Below are 20,659 nucleotides of genomic sequence, written 5' to 3' on the forward strand. Positions count from 1 at the left end.
CACAGACTCCAGCTCACAATTTTTAGTGTAGAGTTTTGAGCAGTCCCCCAATACTCACTAAAGGTCAATTTTTGCAGACAGACAATCAATTATCCTCTGAGGACATTTTTTGCTTTGGAGGAGGAAACCGCAACACCCAGAAGAAACCCACTCAAACAAAAAGGAGAACATACAAAACCTTGCAGATCTTGCATAATAATAAATTGTCAAAAAGAAGTGCAGTTGCTCATAGCAACCATTTAAGATATTTTATAGTTCCATAGAGCCTCTCAAGTCCTTAAGGGGAACCTATGAGGTCCCCTATGCCCTCCAACCCAGCAACATTCAAGAGTGTGTGTGTGTGTGTGTGTGTGTGTGTGTATGTGTGTGTGTGTGTGTGTGTGTGTGTGCGCGTCAGTGTCAAAATTCCCTGCCTAACCAGCCCTGTATAATGCCTTGACTAGTCTACCCTATTTCCCTGTTGTCTTGCCCCTGTGGGTCGGCATCATCGCAGCTCCTGGAAACACTGTGCATGCGTCAGGCTCCTTTCAGCAGAAGCGGAACTTCTTCTGATCATGCATAGTGCACTTCTCTGAAGCAGAGACTGATATACCGGGCTACTGAGTTGCACTTACACTGTCGACATGAGCCACACACATGCATAAGATTTCCAAGAGCTGCGATGACGCCAACTCATGGAAATCATGTTATCACACCTGGAGCACGATAACATGGAAAAAGGGGTGACTAGTCTGGGGAAATAACGCCCATTTGACTAGTCAAGGTCCTAATTAGCATAGGAACAGCGCACTTTAGAAATGCTTTTTGTAAGCATTGGATTTCAGTAAATAGCATTACACAGGGCTGGTTAGGCAGGGAATTTTGGCACACACGTGAATTTTGCTAGCTTGGAGGGCATAGGGGAAAGGTTCCCTTTAATCATCTGATACATATGCCAGAATTCAGCAAATGTCAGTTTGGGCTCCATGACCTATATACGTTATGCTGATCACACAGCGCACCTTCTGCTGTAACTGAAACAATTACACTCTGTGGTGCTAAGATATGTGGAATAATGAATATGGGACTATAGACATGCATTACTGCTATGAAAAATATGTAAAAATTCAGATACGCAGCACACAAAAATGGCCAATTTTGTGTGTACCCAACACCCAATGACAAGGCAACCTCTATTTGTTGGGTCCCTATCAAACTAATGCCTCTCTTTGGGTTAAAGGGTGAAGAGCAGGCATGTACGCCAAAAAATTGTGCAACTCTCCTTTTTGTTACTATGTTTCATGTTCAGTTTGCACCTGTTCACATAAGAAAGGTAGGATGGGCCATGGTCTTTTTCTTGGAACACAGGGTCAGGTCTTCTGATTGAGCACTTCTGCTCTTCAGCCTCAGGCGATTTCAATTCTCCATTTGCAGGTTCCTGTCTGCCCATAAATTGTAGGGTTTTTAACCCAAAGAGAGCCATTAGGTTGATAGGAACCCAACAAAAAGAGGTTGTCTTGTCGTTGCACACATAAAACTGGCGATTTTTGTGTAACAAGTATCTGAATTTTTACATATTTTTATAGCAGTAATGCCGGTCTATATTCCCATAGTCATTGTTTCACATATCTTAGCACCACAGACTGCAATTGTTTCCTTTTTGTTACTGTTTCATGTTCAGTTTGCACCTCTTCATATTGGAAAGATAGGATGTGACATCAGGTTTTTTTTAGATTGCTTGGAACAATGTTCTCACTGGTTCCACCAGTTTAACCCCCCTACAGTGGCATGTAAAAGTTTGTGCACCCCTGGTCAAAATTAGTGTTATTGTGAACAGCTAAGCAAGTTGAAGATGAAATGATCTCTAAATGGCATAAAGTTAAATATCACACATTTCCTTTGCATTTGAAGCAAAAAAAAAAAATGCATTTTCATCTTTTACATTTTAAAAATTACAAAAAGGAAAATGGGCCGATGATAAAGTTTGGGCACCCTTGGAGATTTGTGTGCTCAGATAACTGACCAAGATTTCAGACCTTAGTTAGCCTGTTAGGGTTATAGCTTGTTCACTATCATCATTGGGAAATGCCAGGTGATGCAAATTTCATAGCTTTATAAAAACCAAGCCTCATTTAACCTTGTGCCAAAAACAGCAGCCATAGCTTCTTCTAAGCAGCTGCCTAGCACTCTGAAAATGAAAATGGTGTAGGCCCACAAAGCAGGAGAAGGCTATAAGAAGATAGCAAAATGTTTTCAAGTTGCCCTTTCTTTAGTTTGAAATGTAATTAAGAAATGTCAGTTACGAGGAAGAGTAGAGGTCAAGATAAGGTCTGGAAAACCAAGCAAAATTTCTGTGAGAGCTGCTCATAGGATTGCTAGAGAGGCAAATCAAAACCCCTGATTGACTGCAAAAGACCCTCAGGAAGATTTAGCAGACTCTGGAGTTGTGGTACATTGTTCTACTGTTCAGAGACATCTGCACAAATATGGCCTTCATGGAAGAGTCATCAAAAGAAAACCTCTCCTGCATTTTTACCATAAAATTCAGTGTCAGAAGTATGCAAAAGAACATCTAAAGAAGATGATGTATTTTGGAAACAAGTCCTGTGAAGCGAGGAGGTTAAAAAAGAACTCTTTGGCCACAATGATTGAAGTGGAGAAAAAAGGACACAGAATTTCAAGAAAAAAGTATCTCATCAACCATTAACCATGGGGGTGGATCAATCATGTGGTGGGGTTCTGCTGCAGCCAATGGCATGGAGAACATTTTACGGGTAGAAGAAAGAATGGATTCAATGAAATTTCAACTAATTCTTTATGCAAACATAACGCTATATGTAAAAAAGCTGAAGTTGAAAAGAGGATGGCTTCCTCAAATGGATATCATCCTAAACACATGTGAAAATCCATAATAGACGACCTCAAAAGGTGCAAGCTGAAGGTTTTACAATGGCCCCTGATCTGAACATCATTGAAAAAAATCTTAATTACTTACCGGTAATGGGATTTTCAGAAGCCCATGACAGCACCACCTGAGAGATAGGATCCGCCCACATCAGGACAGGAAACCCACTGATAAAAAGGCGGTACCTCTCCTCCACATCAGTAGGTTTACAGAGCCAGAGAGGACCAGCAAAACACAAACAAAAATGTTAAATCACACCACCACCAAAGGAATACACCATTAACTCTAACACTCCCCGAAGGGTGCCCATAACAAGTGAATAGGGGGGAACTAAGGGTGCTGTCATGGGCTTCTGAAAATCCCATTACCGGTAAGTAATTAAGATGTTTCCCTTTCGCCCATGACAGCACCACCTGAGAGATTCTAGAGACCAATCACCTTAGGGAGGGACCACCGCCTGTAATACCAGTCTACCAAGAAGGGTCGGCCGTGGAGGACAAGTCAAGTCTATAGTGACAGAAAAAGGTAGAGGAAGAGGACCAAGTGGCGGCCCTACATATATGATCAATAGACACCTCTGCCCGCTCAGCCCAAGTAGTAGAAAGTGACCCAGTGGAGCTGGCACCCCCTTAGCTGAGTAGGTCAGCGACATAGCATCCCGGGCCCACCTAGCCAAGGTGCTTGTAGATACGTTCTAAGGAAAGTCCGTGGGCTTTAAAATAACAAAAACAGGGCCTGAGATTCTCACAATTCCCTGGTCCTATCTAAGTAGGTTATAAGGGCAAGTCTTACATCCAAGCTATGGAGCCTGTTCACTTTGTCATTGGAAGGCAGTATAAATTTCTGGGACCTGTGAAGGGCTTGACCACTTTAGGCTATGAGGGATCTGTACGCAATACCACCTTATCGACCAAAATTTGGGTATATGGATGGACAATGGAGAGCGCCTGTAGGTCACCCACCCGTCTAGCGGACGTCAAACAATGAGTAGTACCACCTTCAGGGTCTTGGAGGGAACAGCTGAAAGGGGCTCAATGGGGTGTCTATAAGGGCATCAAGGACAAGATTTAATCCCAGGGAGGCATGCGAGAAGAAAGGACAGGAGTCGCTCTAGCACAGGATTTAATGAACCTGCTAATCCATCTATTCTCTGAGGTTATGTTTATAGAGGGCTCCTAGGGCCAAAACTTGTACCTTCAAGGTGCTAGTGGATAAGTTCAATCCAACCCTTACTGAAGGATTTCCAGAATGGCCGGGAAGAAAGGGGGACCCCCGATCTGTGCCCAGGAAACTTGCTGGATTTTTCACCAGACCCTTCCCTAAATAACAGTGGCGACCGGCTTCCTACTTTTAAGGAGAGTTTTACTAAATTCTCAGGAGAATCCCTGTGCTAGGAGCAGCCACCTTTCAAATGCCACGCTGTCAAGTGGAGGGTAGGAGCCTTGGGTTGGCACATTGGTCCCTGGACTAGTAGGTCTGTCCTGTCTGGCAGTATCCAAGGGTCTGATATTGCCAGTCTTTGGAGCCAACAGAACCAGGCTCTTTTTGGCCAGAAGTGAGCTATGAGGATAATGAGGGCCTCTTCTTCCCGAACCTTCCTGAGCACCGCCGAAAGAAGAACCAGGGGTGGAAAGGCATATAGAAGACCCTGTGACCAGGGGATCGGCATTGCATCTATTGTCATGGGATGATCCCTGGCTGATTTTATTGCAGTTAGTTCACTGAAGTTTGAGGACTGAGTCCTCACATGATCGTCCCATAGTCCTTGTAACAGGTGAGTTCTCAGGTAAGCTCCCCAGTCTAAGTGACCTGCATCTGTTGGGATGATATCCGTGATGTTGGGACACCCGGACACCCCTGTGGATAATAGAGTTAAGTCCTGCCACCAGGACAGAGAAAGCAACACCTTTGGATCCAAGCGGAGTCTCATATCCAAGAAGCCTCCTGACTGTTGCTGTCAGACCAGGACCTCCATCTGAAGGGATCTCATATCTATCTGAGCCCAAGGAACCGTGGGGATGCAGGATGTGAGGGTCCCCACAAGAGACATAGCCTGTCTGAGGGTCATGACTGGTTTTTCAATCGTCAAGGTGACCAGGGATTGTGACTTCAGTATCTGCTCTTCCAGGAGAAAAGACTTCTGAGCAACTGAATCCAGGATCAGCCCCAAGAAAGACCGACACTGTTGAGGTTTGTGTTCTAGATTTTTCCTGATTTATGATCCACCCTAAGTGCTCTAGGATGGAGATCACTATTCTTTTCTCTCCGTGTCATATAGATGTTACAATAAAATACCCCCGAGGGGGCGACTTCAGTTGTAATGTCAGCCCTTTTGCAATGATCTGTAGAATCCACGGGCTGGAGGAAACAGTCTCAAGGAAGAGGGAGAGCCTCCCCCCCACTGGGATGGTGGAGTCATTGAGGGCCTTGTGGCTTGGTAGAGAATGATGGGTCAAACATAATCCTGAGGACCTCTTCCATCTATCCTTCCAGGAGTTCTGGTCTCTGGGAGGCCCCGTATGGAAAATTGCTTCCTCCGAAACGGACGGTTACGAGGGAACGGAGTTCTTACAGCTGGAAATCCTTGTTTATTGTTTGCCGCTTTGGACAGAAGGTCATCCAGTTGTGATCCAAACAAAAAGTTTCCTTCACAAGGTATCCTGCATAGTCTGTTCCTGGACTGTACGTCTCCCTTCCAGCATTTCAACTATAGGGCCCTTCTGGCTGAATTGGAAAGAGCTGCTACCTTTGCAGATAATTTGAGCGAGTCGATGGAAGCATCTGCTAGACGTCTGCCGCCCCCTGTATACGTGGAAATGAGGAAATAATGTCCTTACTAGACACGTTACCTTTAAGTTGGTCTTCTAATTGTTGGACCCAGACCATTATGGACCTTGTTACACATGTACCTGCCACCGCCTGGCAAAGAGCTCCTGCTGCAGCCTTCCAGGTACCACGGACCTGCATTCCAGGCCTCCAACATGAGGTCTTGTGTGGATTCAGGATCTTTATCATCCACCAGCCCCATAGTGGAGTGGACAGCTTCAACTAGGGGTGTCACCTCAGAGGATGGGAAGCATCATCTGCCGTCCACGTCTGAGGAAGATTAGGAATCCAAGGCTGAGGAAGAGGCAGGTGAAAATTTTCTGGAACCCCATTCAGAGCCGCCTGATTTATCTGAAGTTCCCCCATCTTTCCTAGTGGATTGTTTATGTATTTCCCTGACTTCAGCACGGCTAATATCTCTCAACTCAGCCTTGAGTCTTGGTGCTTCCATACATAAGCCAAAACCAAAAGAGTAAGAGGTGCAGTTTCCGTCTACTAAAATTACCACCTTTTTTTTTTTTTTTCGCCAGCTTCTATGGCTGAGAACAGAGAACAATAGACGTTGGTTTCCATATTACAATAGTCTCTTACCTAGCCTGTTAAGGTTGACAATAGAGAATGGTGGATGTGGTTCCCCCATATTATAACAGCCTTTTCTTGGTTAGTAATAGCTGACAACAGAGAATAAAAGCAGTAGTTCTCCCACATTATAACAGTTATTCTATGACTTGTAAGATTGACAACAAGGGATAATAGTTGCAGCCTCTCTATACCAATAACAGTTGTGTATAAAGGCTGACAACAGAACAATAGAAGCAGTCTTTCTGGTGCTGAGAGATTCGCTTATTTACACTTTACAACATCTGGAATGATATAATTATAAACTATGTATCTTTGATCACACCTAGTGTCACAATGGTATATTAAGCTCTTTGTGGTAACAGTGTTTTTTTTGTTTGTTTTTTTTGTTCATTTAAGACAAGACAGGGAGAAATCAGTCTACATCAGATGTTTTCACTTGGACACTGATTCACTGAGACAAGTTCAGGTTTCCGCTTATAAATTCAGCATTCATACTTGTCCATGATACCCAAGAATAAGGACCCTGTTCTAGGGTACGAAACATGTCAGGATTTGGTCATGTTGTATGTAATTTCAACATTATGATCTAAATAAAACAGAAGACCTCTTTGATACAGGTGGGACAAGGCACCCTTGGTAATCTGAGGATAGACTGTCCTTGTAAACCCCACAATTCCTATGATTCCTCTTAGAGGTACCTCCTGAAGAAAGAAGGGAACATAGGGGGGACTTTTAAACAATGAAATACTGCAGCAGACACTCACCCCTCAAGATGGCGGATCTGGTACTGGTTTCGGAGGCAGTTTATGACTTCCAGATTTGGATTTCTAAGATCCCCTGGAATGTCGACTTGCCGGACTGGAGGGACTAGCCCTGCCGGAGGAGCGCTCCCCTTGCTGCCCTGGGAATCTGTATGCTGTTCCAGCACATCCTGCTCTGGAGGAGAGTTGTCTTCCATCTTGAATAGGGGAGAAGTCATACTCACCAGAATGCAGCGAAGGTGACTCCTCATACCTCCCTGGTTCAAATTTCCCGCCCGAAATCAGTTCACTGGGCGCCGCCATCTTGGAACACCTTGCACATGCACAGGTGATGAACTTCCGGGTGACGCGTCACTTCCTCTATACCCCGGCGTTCCGTCAGCAGGGCGCCCGTCTCGCGGGCTCCGTGTGAGGATCACATAGCCTGGGGCGACGCAGAGCCGAGCTCCCGCTCCAGGCCCGCACCCCACCACCGCAGACAGCCGAAGCCCTGGGGAGGTGCATCCAGGCCCGAATGCCGGCTTTTGGTAAGAAACCAAACTTCCACACCGGGTCAGACCTGGGAGAATCCGTGGGTTGTCCCATCAGGACAGGAAACCAAACTGATGTGGAGGAGAGGTACCGCCTTTTTATCAGTGGGTTTCCTGTCCTGATGTGGGCGGAACCTCTCAGGTGGTGCTGTCATGGGCGAAAGGGAAATCTGTGGCTAAACCTCAAAAGAGCAGTGCATGCAAGACGACTCAGGAATCTCACAAAACTGGAAGACTTTTCCAAGTAAGAATGGATGACAATCTCTCAAATAAGAATTCAAACACTTGGTTGGCTACAAAAAGCGTTTATAAGCTATGATACTTGCCAAAGGGGGTGCTACTAGGTACTGTGTAGGGTGCCCAAACTTTTGAATCGACCCATTTTCCATTTTTGTTAATTTAAAAATGCAAAATACGCACCCCTAAAATACAAAGGAAAGGTGTCATCATTAACTTCATGCCTGTCAGAGATCATTTCTTCTTCACCTTGCTTAGCGGTTCACAATAACAGTAATTTTGACTAGGGGTGCCCAAACCTTTTCATGCCACTGTATATACAGTGGGAACGGAAAGTATTCAGACCCCTTTCAATTTTTAAATCTAAGCAATATGTTTGTAGAAAAACAGGCATGGCTCATCCCCTGCCCAATACAATCCCAACAGTGAAACATGGTGGTGGCAGCATCATGCTATGGGGGTGTTTTTCAACTGCAATTGGAGGAAAGATGAATGCGGCCAAGTACAGAGATATCCTGGAAGAAAACCTCTTTCAAGTGCTCTGGACCTCAGACTTGGCCGAAGGTTCACCTTCCAACAAAACAATGACCCCTTAACACACAGCTAAAATAACAAAGGAGTGGCTTCAGAACAACTCTGTGACCATTCTTGACTGGCCAAGCCAGAGCCCTGACCTAAACCCAATTGAGCATCTCTGGAGAGACCTGAAAATGGCTGTCCACCAACAGTCACCATCCAACCTGACAGAACTGGAGAGCATCTGTAAGGAAAAATGGCAGAGGATCCCCAAATCCAGGTGTGAAAAACTTTGTTGCATCATTCCCAAGAAGACTCATGGCTGTACTAGCTCAAAAGGGTGCTTCTACTCAATACTGAGCAAAGGGTCTGAATACTTATGACCATGTGATATTTCAGTTCTCTTTGTTTAACAAATTTGCAAAAATTTCTACATTTCTGTTTTTTCTGTCAAGATGTGGTGTAGAGTGTACATTAATAAGAAAAAAAATGAACTTTTTTGAATTTACCAAATGGCTGCAATGAAAGAGGGAAAAAATTAAAAAGGGGTCTAAATACTTTCCGTACCCATTGTATGTCTCTGTCAACTGACACAGTGGCACCTACAAAATTTGACAGAGGGAGAGCACTCCCTTTATCAGCTCATTTGCATCAGAGAGATCACGAGGTACCAATGTGATGCTATAGGAGGCCTAGAAAACACAATGACCTATTAAAGTACCTAGTATATACTTGATGAGGTAAAGCAATGCACTACTTATGTAGTGTAGTGTATCATCTAGTGCAATGGTCCCCAACCTTTCTGACCTAGAGAGCCACATCCAGCTCACAGCTCAGAGAGAGGGTCGCGAGCCACATCCAGCTCAGAGAGAGGGTCGCGAGCCACATCCAGCTCAGAGAGAGGGTCGCGAGCCACATCCAGCTCAGAGAGAGGGTCGCGAGCCACATCCAGCTCAGAGAGAGGGTCGCGAGCCACATCCAGCTCAGAGAGAGGGTCGCGAGCCACATCCAGCTCAGAGAGAGGGTCGCGAGCCACATCCAGCTCAGAGAGAGGGTCGCGAGCCACATCCAGCTCAGAGAGAGGGTCGCGAGCCACATCCAGCTCAGAGAGAGGGTCGCGAGCCACATCCAGCTCAGAGAGAGGGTCGCGAGCCACATCCAGCTCAGAGAGAGGGTCGCGAGCCACATCCAGCTCAGAGAGAGGGTCTCGAGCCACATCCAGCTCAGAGAGAGGGTCTCGAGCCACATCCAGCTCAGAGAGAGGGTCTCGAGCCACATCCAGCTCAGAGAGAGGGTCTCGAGCCACATCCAGCTCAGAGAGAGGGTCTCGAGCCACATCCAGCTCAGAGAGAGGGTCTCGAGCCACATCCAGCTCAGAGAGAGGGTCGTGAGCCACATCCAGCTCAGAGAGAGGGTCGTGAGCCACATCCAGCTCAGAGAGAGGGTCGCGAATGTCTGGCTCCCTAGTGTCATGTGACTCATTAATATTACAAGATCTCAGGTGTGAATAAGAAGCAGGTGTTACATTTTGTGTTATTGCTCACACACTCCCTTATACTGGTCACTGGATGTTCAACATGGCACCTCATGGCAAAGAATTTTCTGAGGATCTGAAAAAAAGAATTACTGCTCTACATAATGATGGACTAGGCTACAGGAAGTTTGCCAACACCCTGAAACTGAGCTGCAGCATGGTGGCCACCACCATACAGTAGTTTAACAAGACAGATTCCACTCAGAACAGGCACCGCCAGGGTCGACCAAAGTAGTCATATCCTGGGGTTCTCTTTTTAAAATAAAAGTGTGAGTGCTGCCAGAATTACTGCAGAGATTAAAGGGATGTGGAGTCTGCCTTTCAGCACTAAGACCATACGCCGAACACTGAATGGCTGATGTCTTGTCCCAGAAGGAAGCCTCCGCTAACAAATGATACACAAGAAAGCCCACAAAACGTTTGCTGAAGACAAGCAGACTAAGGACATGGATTACTGAAACCATGTCCTGTGGTCTGATGAGACCAAGAGAAACATATTTGGTTCAGATGGTGTCAAGCATGTGTGACGGTAACCAGGTGAGGAGTTTAAAGACGAGTGTGTCTTGCCTACAGTCAAGTATGATGGTGGGAGAGTCATGGTTTGGGGGCTGTTTGGAGTGCTGCCGGCTGTGGGGAGCTACAGTTCATTGAGGGAACCATGAACGCCATCATATGCTGACCCCCAACACACCCTCAAGGTGACCACTGCCTTGCTAAAGAAACTGAGGGTAAAAGGTGCTAGACTGGCCAGAAAGGGGCACAAATGGCATGCTTACACTAGGTGGCTGCAGCAAAAAGCAGATGGTCAAACAAAATGCCCTACTTACCACTATTAATAGGCATACTGCTGGTCACTAAAAATGTACAAATCAGGATGTTTTAGGCACCTGCATCATCGGTCACATCAAGTACGGGTGTTATAGACACATCACTACAGACAATAAATCGTGATCACAATTACAAACATTTCTGCACTTCTGCAAATATAAATCTGTCTCATTGATCTGAATGGGGCTTTGGAGCATATGGATGAATTTCTGCAAAACCTGTTCAGATAAATTAATCAGTGGAAGAAACTCCTACAACATATCTGTCATTTGAGAACATAACATAATAGTAAAAAAAAAAAAAAAAGTCTATTTCCATATTAAAAGAAATTATAATACTCCTAACGAAGAGGTAGGACCTTTTACCAAATTATTCATGTTGAACTGGACACAAGCTGTAATAGCGGAAAACATTTTAATTTTGCATCTCTATTGTGGAGATATTAAAAATTGAAGTATCTTGCACCTAATGAGTTAACTTTAGTTTATTCAAAGTGGGTGTTAACAGATAGTTGTTACGCTCACCGGCGAGCAGGAGTGGACCCACTGAACCACAGGGAGGACCCAAGCTTTGAGAGGGGATTAACCAAGCTTGCACCAGGTGTACATCAAAGCCTCAGATGGTGATGATGGGCTTGGCTGCCAGTAAACGCCAGGTGCCACTCCCAGGTCAGTGTCCCGGAATGTGGCAGCTGCCCCCAGGGCAGGGAAGGGCTCAGGTACAGTCTAGTGCCGGCGGGTGCATGCAGGACGATGCAGATGCACCTGATGCAGTTATCGAAGGCTCAGCAGATACTGACAGGTATGAGAAGGCAGGCAACAGGGACAGGTAATGGGCACAGGACATATGACATCTGACAACTAGCTAGCTAGCCAGACACAAGAAGACCACGTTGCTCAGGCCCCTTCCCTAGTGGGAGGATGCCTTAAGAACCTAGTGCCTCTGAGCCTATGGCTGAGAAGCACTTTCGGGAAATGGTGTGCTGGCCCTTTAAGAGCAAGAAAGGTTCATACCCTAATCATGCCCCCAGGTGACCTGTGCAGCATGCACAGGTTCTGGGAGCAGGAGGACAGCACATGGAGAACTACAGTGAGACGGGGGAGGGCACAGTTCGGTCACGGCGATGAGCATGTTGGCATCCCTGCAGCAGGGCAGGGGCAGGATCGCACAGCGATGCCGGCATAACAGTCCCCTCTCCTTAACCAGGCGAGGAAAATTCGTCTTCAGCAAGATGTCTTCCGAGTTGGTAGTAATGGCCGGTGAAAGCAGTAGGCCGGATGGCTGTTGATTGGGAGGATTCTTCCTGGACCAAGAATGGCAGACGAAACCAGCTTCCAGGGTTGTTACTGCTGAGGGTTCAGAGACTACAAATCTCTTGTGGTAATTCTATACACCTCTTCAGATTTCCAGTCCAGAACATAAACGTGTGAATGGAGACAAAGCAGGCCCAGGAGAAGTGGATAGGACAAGTTCGGAAGCACCAAGAAATAGATCTTCTCCAAATGTGAAGCTCCCACCTGTAGCGCTACTGGTTCGGACACAACGCATATGGGTTTAGTCCAAAGCACTCCATTAATCGATGTCACCGCCAAGGGACTCTGGAGGCGTCAGATAGAAATTTGATACCGATCCACCACAGCTTGTTGAATCAAATTCTCAGCAGATCCAGAATAACGGAGGGCCATCTCAGAGAACCAAATAGCTCCATACAATACGGACACGGTCAAAGAGTATTTGTTTTTGCCTAGGGTGGTGCCTCCTACTCACCCCAGGCAAGAAAGTCTAAGCCTCCCGGAACATACATGGATAAAGTGTTCTGCATCTCCACAGTAGAAACACGGATCCTTGGCGATATTCTCAACATTGCTAGGTCATCTTGATATAGTTCACCAGCATAGGTGCAGGAGCAGCAACTGGAAACTGGGACACTAGTGGCATCTGGAGGGATGGAGCCAGATGTAAAAGCTGCCCATCACATCAGCTCCATGGATCGCTCCTGGAATCTGAGACCTACCCAAGGAGCCAAGGAAATCAAATCATCCAGTGTAGCAGGAATATCACAGCCTGCCAGTTGATCCTTAATCTTCCTGGATAAACCTTAACAAAAAAAAAAAAAAAGGCTACCAGCGCCTGATTGTTACAGCCTAGTTCAGAAAGGGTGCAGAATTGAACTGCATACTGTCCAACAGTCTGAACTCCTTGACGCAACTGCAGAAGAGAGGAAGCAGCAGGCGACACAATGTGGGTTGTCAAAAACGTTCCGGAAGGCCTGAATAAAGTCTAAGATATTGGAGGTGATGGATCTCTTCTCTCCCAAAAGGGAGTTGACCCAAACCGAGAGCCTCCTAACCAAGGTGCGACATTAGGAATGCCACTTTAGCCCAGTCCGAAGAAAAGAGGTGGGCCAACAGTTTTAAGTGCAGAGTACACAGCTTGATAAATCCTCGGCACTGCTTACAGTCGGCGTCGAAATAAGGTTGAACAGACAGATGAGGCACAATTGCTGTCGGTGCAGGAACTGCAGGCTGAACAGATGCAGATGAGACAGCCGATCCAAGGTCGTTAAATGGGCGTAAGTTCTGCTGTACTGCCCCTCCCCCACACTGCCTGTACAGATATGTGTTAGTAACCAAACTAATGTCTGTTGTGCTGAGAACAACTAACTAGTACTCCTTCTGTAGTGAGATCAGAGAGGTCATTACATCTCCAACAAGAGGAGCCCAGACAGCCTGCTCCTATGAGATGTAATGGCAGTCCTGTTTTGAACTCACTGCAGAGAGAGTTGAAGATGCTTGTACACAACAGACATAAGTGTGAATATACATTATATTCAGACATAGAATGGAGTTCCAAACGTTATTCCTTATTTGTTAGTAGTTTTTCGTTTGTGAACCCTCCTCATACACACCTATTGCCAATCCACATCGTATATATAGCCTGGGTCTCAGCTTCCCATACACGGAAAGTTTTTTAACTGCATGAGAGGACACACACAAGCTAGGGACCCCAACTTAGAGAAATACTTTGGCGTAGTGTTGGGGCTCTATTGCATTGGTCAATTCAGTAGCTAAATTTCTCTTGATTCATATTTTCAAGGCAGTAATGCAGGTTCCATTTTTCACATTTCATTCTTACATATAGCTATTGGATTTTTCATGTCAGTATTCACACAGCAGTTTCTGCTATTACATGTATTCCCCTTGCATGGTCACTGGTGTGCATGCCTTATCTCCATATAGTGAATATACAGTATCTCTGAGAAACCTGCTCAAAGCTATGATGGGGTGTGTTTTCTCTTGTGTGTTGTTGCCTGCTTATGATTGGGAAACATCATACAGGGAGACGAAGTACACGCCCTCAGTGAAAATCTGATTACAGTAACATTGACTTACAAAATATAACACATTACAGTGCTGGCCAAAAGTAATGGCACCCCTGCAATTCTGTCAGATAATACTCAGTTCATTCTTGAAAATGATTGCAATTACAAATTCTTTGGTATTATTATCTTCATTTATTTTGCTTGCAATGAAAAAACACAAAAGAGAATGAAACAAAAATCAAATCATTGATCATTTCACACAAAACTCCAAAAATGGGCCAGACAAAAGTATTGGTACCCTTAGCCTAATACTTTGTTACACAACCTTTAGCCATTCTTCTTTGGCAAACTGCTCCAGGTCCCTGAGATTTGAAGGGTGCCTTCTCCAAACTGCTATTTTGAGATCTCTCCACAGGTGTTCTATGGGATTCAGGTCTGGCCTCATTGCTGGCCACTTTAGTAGTCTCCAGTACTTTCTCTCAAACCATTTTCTAGTGCTTTTTGAAGTGTGTTTTGGGATATTGTCCTGCTGGAAGACCCATGACCTCTGAGGAAGACCCAGCTTTCTCACACTGGGCCCTACATTATGCTGCAAAATTTGTTGGTAGTCTTCAGACTTCATAATGCCATGCACACGGTTAAGCAGTCCAGTGCCAGAGGCAGCAAAGCAACCCCAAAACATCAGGGAACCTCAGCCATGTTTGACTGTAGGGACCATGTTCTTTTCTTTGAATGCCTCTTATTTTTCCTGTAAACTCTATGTTGATGGCTTTTCCCAAAAATCTCTACTTTTGTCTCATCTGACCAGAGAACATTCTTCCAAAACGTTTTAGGCTCTCTCAGGTAATTTTTGCAAACTCCAGCCTGGCTTTTTTATGTCTCGGGGTAAGAAGTGGGGTCTTCCTGGGTATCCTACCATACTGTCCCTTTTCATTCAGACGCCGATGGATAGTACGGGTTGACACTGTTGTACCCTTGGACTGCAGGGCAGCTTGAACTTGTTTGGATGTTAGTCAAGGTTCTTTACCCACCATCCGCACAATCTTGCGTTGAAATCTCTCGTCAATTTTTCTTTTCCTTCCACATCTAGGGAGGTTAGCCACAGTGCCATGGGCTTTAAACTTCTTGATGACACTGCGCACCGTAGACACAGGAACTTTCAGGTCTTTGGAGATGGACATGTAGCCTTGAGATTGCTCATGCTTCCTCACAATTTGGATTCTCAAGTCCTCAGACAGTTCTTTGGTCTTCTTTCTTTTCTCCATGCTCAATGTGGTACACACAAGGACACAGGACAGAGGTTGAGTCAACTTTAATCCATATCAACTGGCTGCAAGTGTGATTTAGTTATTGCCAACACCTGTTAGGTGCCACAGGTAAGTTACAGGTGCTGTTAATTACACAAATTAGAGAAGCATCACATGATTTTTCAAACAGTGCCCATACTTTTGTCCACCCCCTTTTTTATGTTTGATGTGGAATTATATCGAATTTGGCTTTATGACATTTTTTTTTATTTTTTTTCATTGAAGACAAATTAAATGAAGATAATAATACCAAAGAATTTGTGATTGCAATCATTTTCAAGAATAAACTGAGTATTATCTGACAGAATTTTAGGGGTGCCAATACTTTTGGCCAGCACTGTAGTTGCTAGATACTTTGATTGCTAATATCCCTAACAACAGAAAGGCGAAATGAAAAAGTAAAAAAAATAAACAAAAACATTTTATTCTGCTCTGTAGCCAAAATTACATCGTGTGTCCAGTTGAACATGATAAATTTAGTGAAAGGTCCGCTTTAAAAATGGAAAGTCTTAAGACGTACTGTAGAAAACAATCAATCAATCATACTACAGGCAGTTGTTGTGAGGAAAATGATGAGGAATATGACATTCATATGTCAGTCAGCTGTCACTGTTCATTTACACACCCCCTGACCTGCAGTAAGGAATTTCCCAGATCTGGTCACCAAATGGCCAGGTGACAAATCCAACCAAGACTAAGGAATCCAGAGCAGCTACCCTGCTGTCAAGAGTATTCAGCCAGGGAGATGGGTGGGCATCTATACGTTTTTTAACCAGCTTCAAAATAGGAATCATAGACTTTGAGGCTCCTGCGTAAGAGTTATAATATTAGGGAGCGATTCGCTTCCACATATAGGGAAGGTATATCTCTGGTTTCACGATGATGAGACGCATGTTACACATATATTCTATTAATAGTGCAACTTGCAAATCAGCTCAAAATTAATAACTCTCCAAGGAAAGCCCACAGACCTATCATGTTTCATAACTATGGATATCACATGATCACATGATAACTAGAAATATCATGGTCATATCTGCCGTGTGGGACACTCAGGGGCGGAAATATGGAGATAACTGCAAATTCATAAATTTCTGGAAACTAAAAGGCCCAGCCAATTCCAGCCCAGTCATAGGTCACAAGGTGGGATGGGACATGGAAGGGACTTAGGTTCATAACAATCAGAGCGGACATTTTGTGAGGGTTCTTCTCTGAGAGGTCACACGTGGGAAGAGTCCCAGGAAAACCGGTGGCTCCACAGCGCCTCCCCTGTGCCAGCCAACACCAGGCCTAGTCAAAAGGAACAAAAATAACTGATCCATCTGTTTGCAACCATAACCTATCTGTAACTGTACTTCTGAAAAATAGCTTTATATCTCATCTTGTATATAGTGTACTATCTAATGTGCTGTTAAGGGGATTAAATATAAAATTTAACCTTTTGCGGTTGCTTTTATCTTGATCCCCATGTCCGTGACCTCAGTTTAACATTACACGCTACCTTGGTTGGTTTCTGGCCCACTATAATACTTCTAACAGACCAGGCCTATATCTAACGAGGAACTGGTGGCAGTCTTCTGTACTGGACCGGCAAAATATTGTTTCACTGGGACTAGTGAAAAGTTTCTGTGGGCCTGTCAGGGTTGTGGGAGAGCCGAGTGCTACGCTGGAGGTTGCGCGGCCTTCTCTTATCCCCCTCCCCGTTCCTTCCTGTGCCTGCAGGAACATGAGGTGCCAGTGTTAGGGCCGTTTCAGATCAGCGGTATTCTGCCACACTCGCAGATCCGGCACAAGGGCAGTACAGTACTTTGCAGTTCACAGACAGTGCAGCAAGCCCCGGTCACATGCTGTCACATGCTCCGGTCACATGACCCTATGTGCCCGGAGCATGCCAGTGAACTGTAAAGTACTGTACTGCCCTTATGCCGGATCTGCGAGTGCGGCAGAATACCGCTGATCTGAAACGGCCCTTACACTAGGCCAAGCGGACCTTACGTAACATTGCGTGTTGGCGGAAGTGACGAGGTCGTATTGCGTGATTCCGACATATTCCGGATGTCACAGTAGGGCTGCCAGGTGCGATTTCATCACAGTTATTGACAGGTCCATGACCGAGCAGAGGGACGGCTGAGTGACCCACCTGGTCCGTGACAGTAGTGTTATAGTAAAAGGGTTGTCCAGGTTTTTGATATTTATGTCCTATCCTTATAATATACAGTATCAATGTCAGATTCGCTAAGTAACCCCTACGATCAGGTATTTGGTACTGCTGCAGCCTCAAGTATACAGTATACGGCTTTGTACACTGCATATTGGCAATATTTTGGGAGTACTGCAGCTCACCCTTTACTTCTACCAAAATGGGACCTGCTGATAGCTGAATGGTGAGTGTGCTAAGAGTTGGACATACAGCAATTTAATAATGATTACTTACCCTAAAGATAGGGCCAAACATTACAATTCTGGAAGACTCTTAATAAATATTTGCATGTTAGTATCAGATAAAGGGACAGCAGTATACTGGCAACAAGAAGTAAAAACTAGAAGATTCTTATCCCTTCCAATAATCCACAGGATTGTACTTACTCTTTTTCAACAATATCGTCACTTTCTTTCGCATTTGCAAAACTCCAGTTGTTTCGAAAACCTGCATCCTTCTTGGATTGTGTTCTGTCCAAAGCTACAACAAAACAGAGAAAATCCATGTCAGAAACAGCACAAATAGATCAAATTGTTCAGAGGATCACTTCTGAGAGACTGAAGCTCTATTACACCCCGATCACATGCCAAATGAAGCAAAGAAAATCATGTAAGGAGTGATAACATTGCAGATTTCAATATTAGATAACATTTTATTGCTTATCGTCATCAGATATCTTACCTAGCTGCCATCTATCTCTACCTGGCCACTAGGACCAGAAACACTTATATGTCTCTAGACTCAATTTGGGTGACAATGATAAATCTACACTGGATGGCAATGATCCTTCCCGTACTGTCATATTCCAGAACTGCAACCTCCCTGGAGTGTCTAGAAGTACAAGCTGTTCAGAGACGCGAGTTACCAAGGTAAGAAAGGCTGAAACCCAACCACCACTGAACAAGACACAGAGGTTGAAACATCAAGACTTGACCAACATCTAAAGTCAAAGTTTTCAAACGTTTTATGAGAATGAACATTAATGGATGAGATGGATGGGCCCATGGTTGGAATCAGACGCCAGCAAAATGGAGGTGTGGTACTTCTATGGGCTGGTATTATTAAAGAAAAGACAGTTGGACCTTTTCTGGTTGAAGATGGACTCAAAATAAAGTTCCAAACCTACAGCCAGTTTAGAAGGCAAAAATATATGACTTATGTGGGACAATGCTCCATCGCAGCATCATAGCCCCCCACTTCTTAGTCATTCAGTAAAGACCTGAAACGTGATAGAATAGTGACACGGTCGCTTCAGCACCTGACTTAGAGGACCAACTACCAGGATTTTCCTTTATAAGCAAAGCCAGTGCTATACTGCTATCATGCTGAGTCTAACTATACCTTTAGTGAGATCAGATGTATACTTTCTCAAATATAGGCAAGTGAAGTTTGGGAAATGCACTGTTATTTGATGAGAGGTGCAACGGAATATCTAATACATGGGTCGGGATTTGCTAGATATTCCCACCCCTGTCTGCCTGCCTGCCTGTCTTTCCTCCAGCCATCCTTCCTCCTTCGTCCTTCCTCCCCCAGTATTAAAAAGAGACAGGGGAAGAAGGACAGGCAGGTAGACAGGGGCGGAAATAACTAACAAAACCTGACCCATCTATTAGATATTCTGTAACTGCTGTCAAATAACAGTGTATTTCACAAACTATAAACCCGATTTCACAACTATAGGTATGTAGAGAATCAGCATGACATAGCCAGTATAGCACTGGCTTTAGCTTACATAGGAAAATCCTTGTGGATGGTCCTCTTTAACAGATGTAAATTTTTCCATCTGCATGGTTTATTTTCAATTTTCAAATAGTTGCTTAATAATTCTGCACACAGATATTCTTGTAAGAAAGACAAAACCTCACTTGTACTATCTTAAATATTAAAAGAAGACATCCCATGAAGATTATTTTAAATAAATCTGCAAATATGTGCATGTAGTAGTGTGTGAATTTATTAATATACTTACTGTACCTACTGCTTCCTTCTCCAGAATCAGGTACTGTTCTGCTCCTCTTCTCAGTGACGTCACCGCTACTCAGACTATCCGGCTCAATTTATGCATGAGCCGGAAGTCCTTTTAGGGGGCTAGGGTCACACAACTGTATTTTCTCCATCCTTTTCTCAAAAGTGAAGCATTAAAAAAAAAATAAAAAAAAAAAAAATTATATATATATATAATATATATATATATATATATATATATATATATATATATATATATATATATATATATATATATATATATATATATATATATATATATATACATACATACATACATACATACATACATACATACATACATATATGTACACACATACACATTCCTCCATCTTCTCCGTTCTGTCAGTCCGAGAAAATGTCATCCGAATGTGGTTTGTGTTTATCACAGACCCATAGACTGGCTAATTGCCATCACAGTGACAAAGTGAGCATGCTGGAATTTTTATTTTTTTTTTTCCCCCTAGGACCGAGTGGTTTGAGGGGGAAGGGGGGGGGGAAAACAAAACAAAAAAAAATCAGAAATGTGCACTGCCTTGCTGTATAACATTATCTCAAGTGTGATCTGACGTTTGGTCGGATCACACTCAGACTTAAAAAAAAAACCAAAAAAAAACTGTCATCTCCATGAGCCCTTAGAATATAAGGCTGTGGAGCCTCGATCTGATGCTCCACAGCCTTACATGGTAAAAACCACTACTTGGTCATGGACAGTGTGACCCATAGAGTCTGAAGGGAAGTGATGTCACTCAGAAGAGGAGCAGAATGGCGCTGAATCCTGGAGAAGGCGGCGGTGGATGACAGTATTAACCCCTTCACGACCGGCCGATTTTTCGCTTTCCGTTTTGGTTTTTTTGCCATTCTTTTTCTGAGAGACGCAACTTTTTTATTTTTCAGTCAATATGGTCATGTGAGGGCTCATTTTTTGCGGAACGAGCTGTACTTTTAAATGAAACCATAGGTTTTACCATATAGTGTACTGGAAAATGGCAAAAAAATTCCAAATGCAGAAAAATTGCAAAAAGAAGTGCGATAGCAATATTGTTTTTGGGATATTTTATTCACCATATTCACTGTATGGTAAAACAGATGTGTGAGTGTGATGCCTCAGGTCAATAGGAGTTCGTA

General features: G+C 44.2%; 1 protein-coding gene across 3 annotated transcripts in view; it reads right to left on the reverse strand.

Annotated features, from left to right (window-relative positions):
- SENP6 (SUMO specific peptidase 6) overlaps positions 1-20,659 on the reverse strand; it is a 213,981-nt gene that overhangs the window by 168,543 nt on the left and 24,779 nt on the right. For all 3 annotated transcript variants that reach the window (XM_075340189.1, XM_075340188.1, XM_075340190.1), the window contains exon 2: positions 17,914-18,007. In XM_075340189.1, the coding sequence (XP_075196304.1) occupies positions 17,914-18,007 (94 nt within the window). The remainder of the gene's footprint in view (positions 1-17,913; positions 18,008-20,659) is intronic.

The sequence above is a fragment of the Anomaloglossus baeobatrachus genome, chromosome 3, assembly GCF_048569485.1.
Source record: "Anomaloglossus baeobatrachus isolate aAnoBae1 chromosome 3, aAnoBae1.hap1, whole genome shotgun sequence".
NCBI classification, from domain to species: domain Eukaryota; kingdom Metazoa; phylum Chordata; class Amphibia; order Anura; family Aromobatidae; genus Anomaloglossus; species Anomaloglossus baeobatrachus.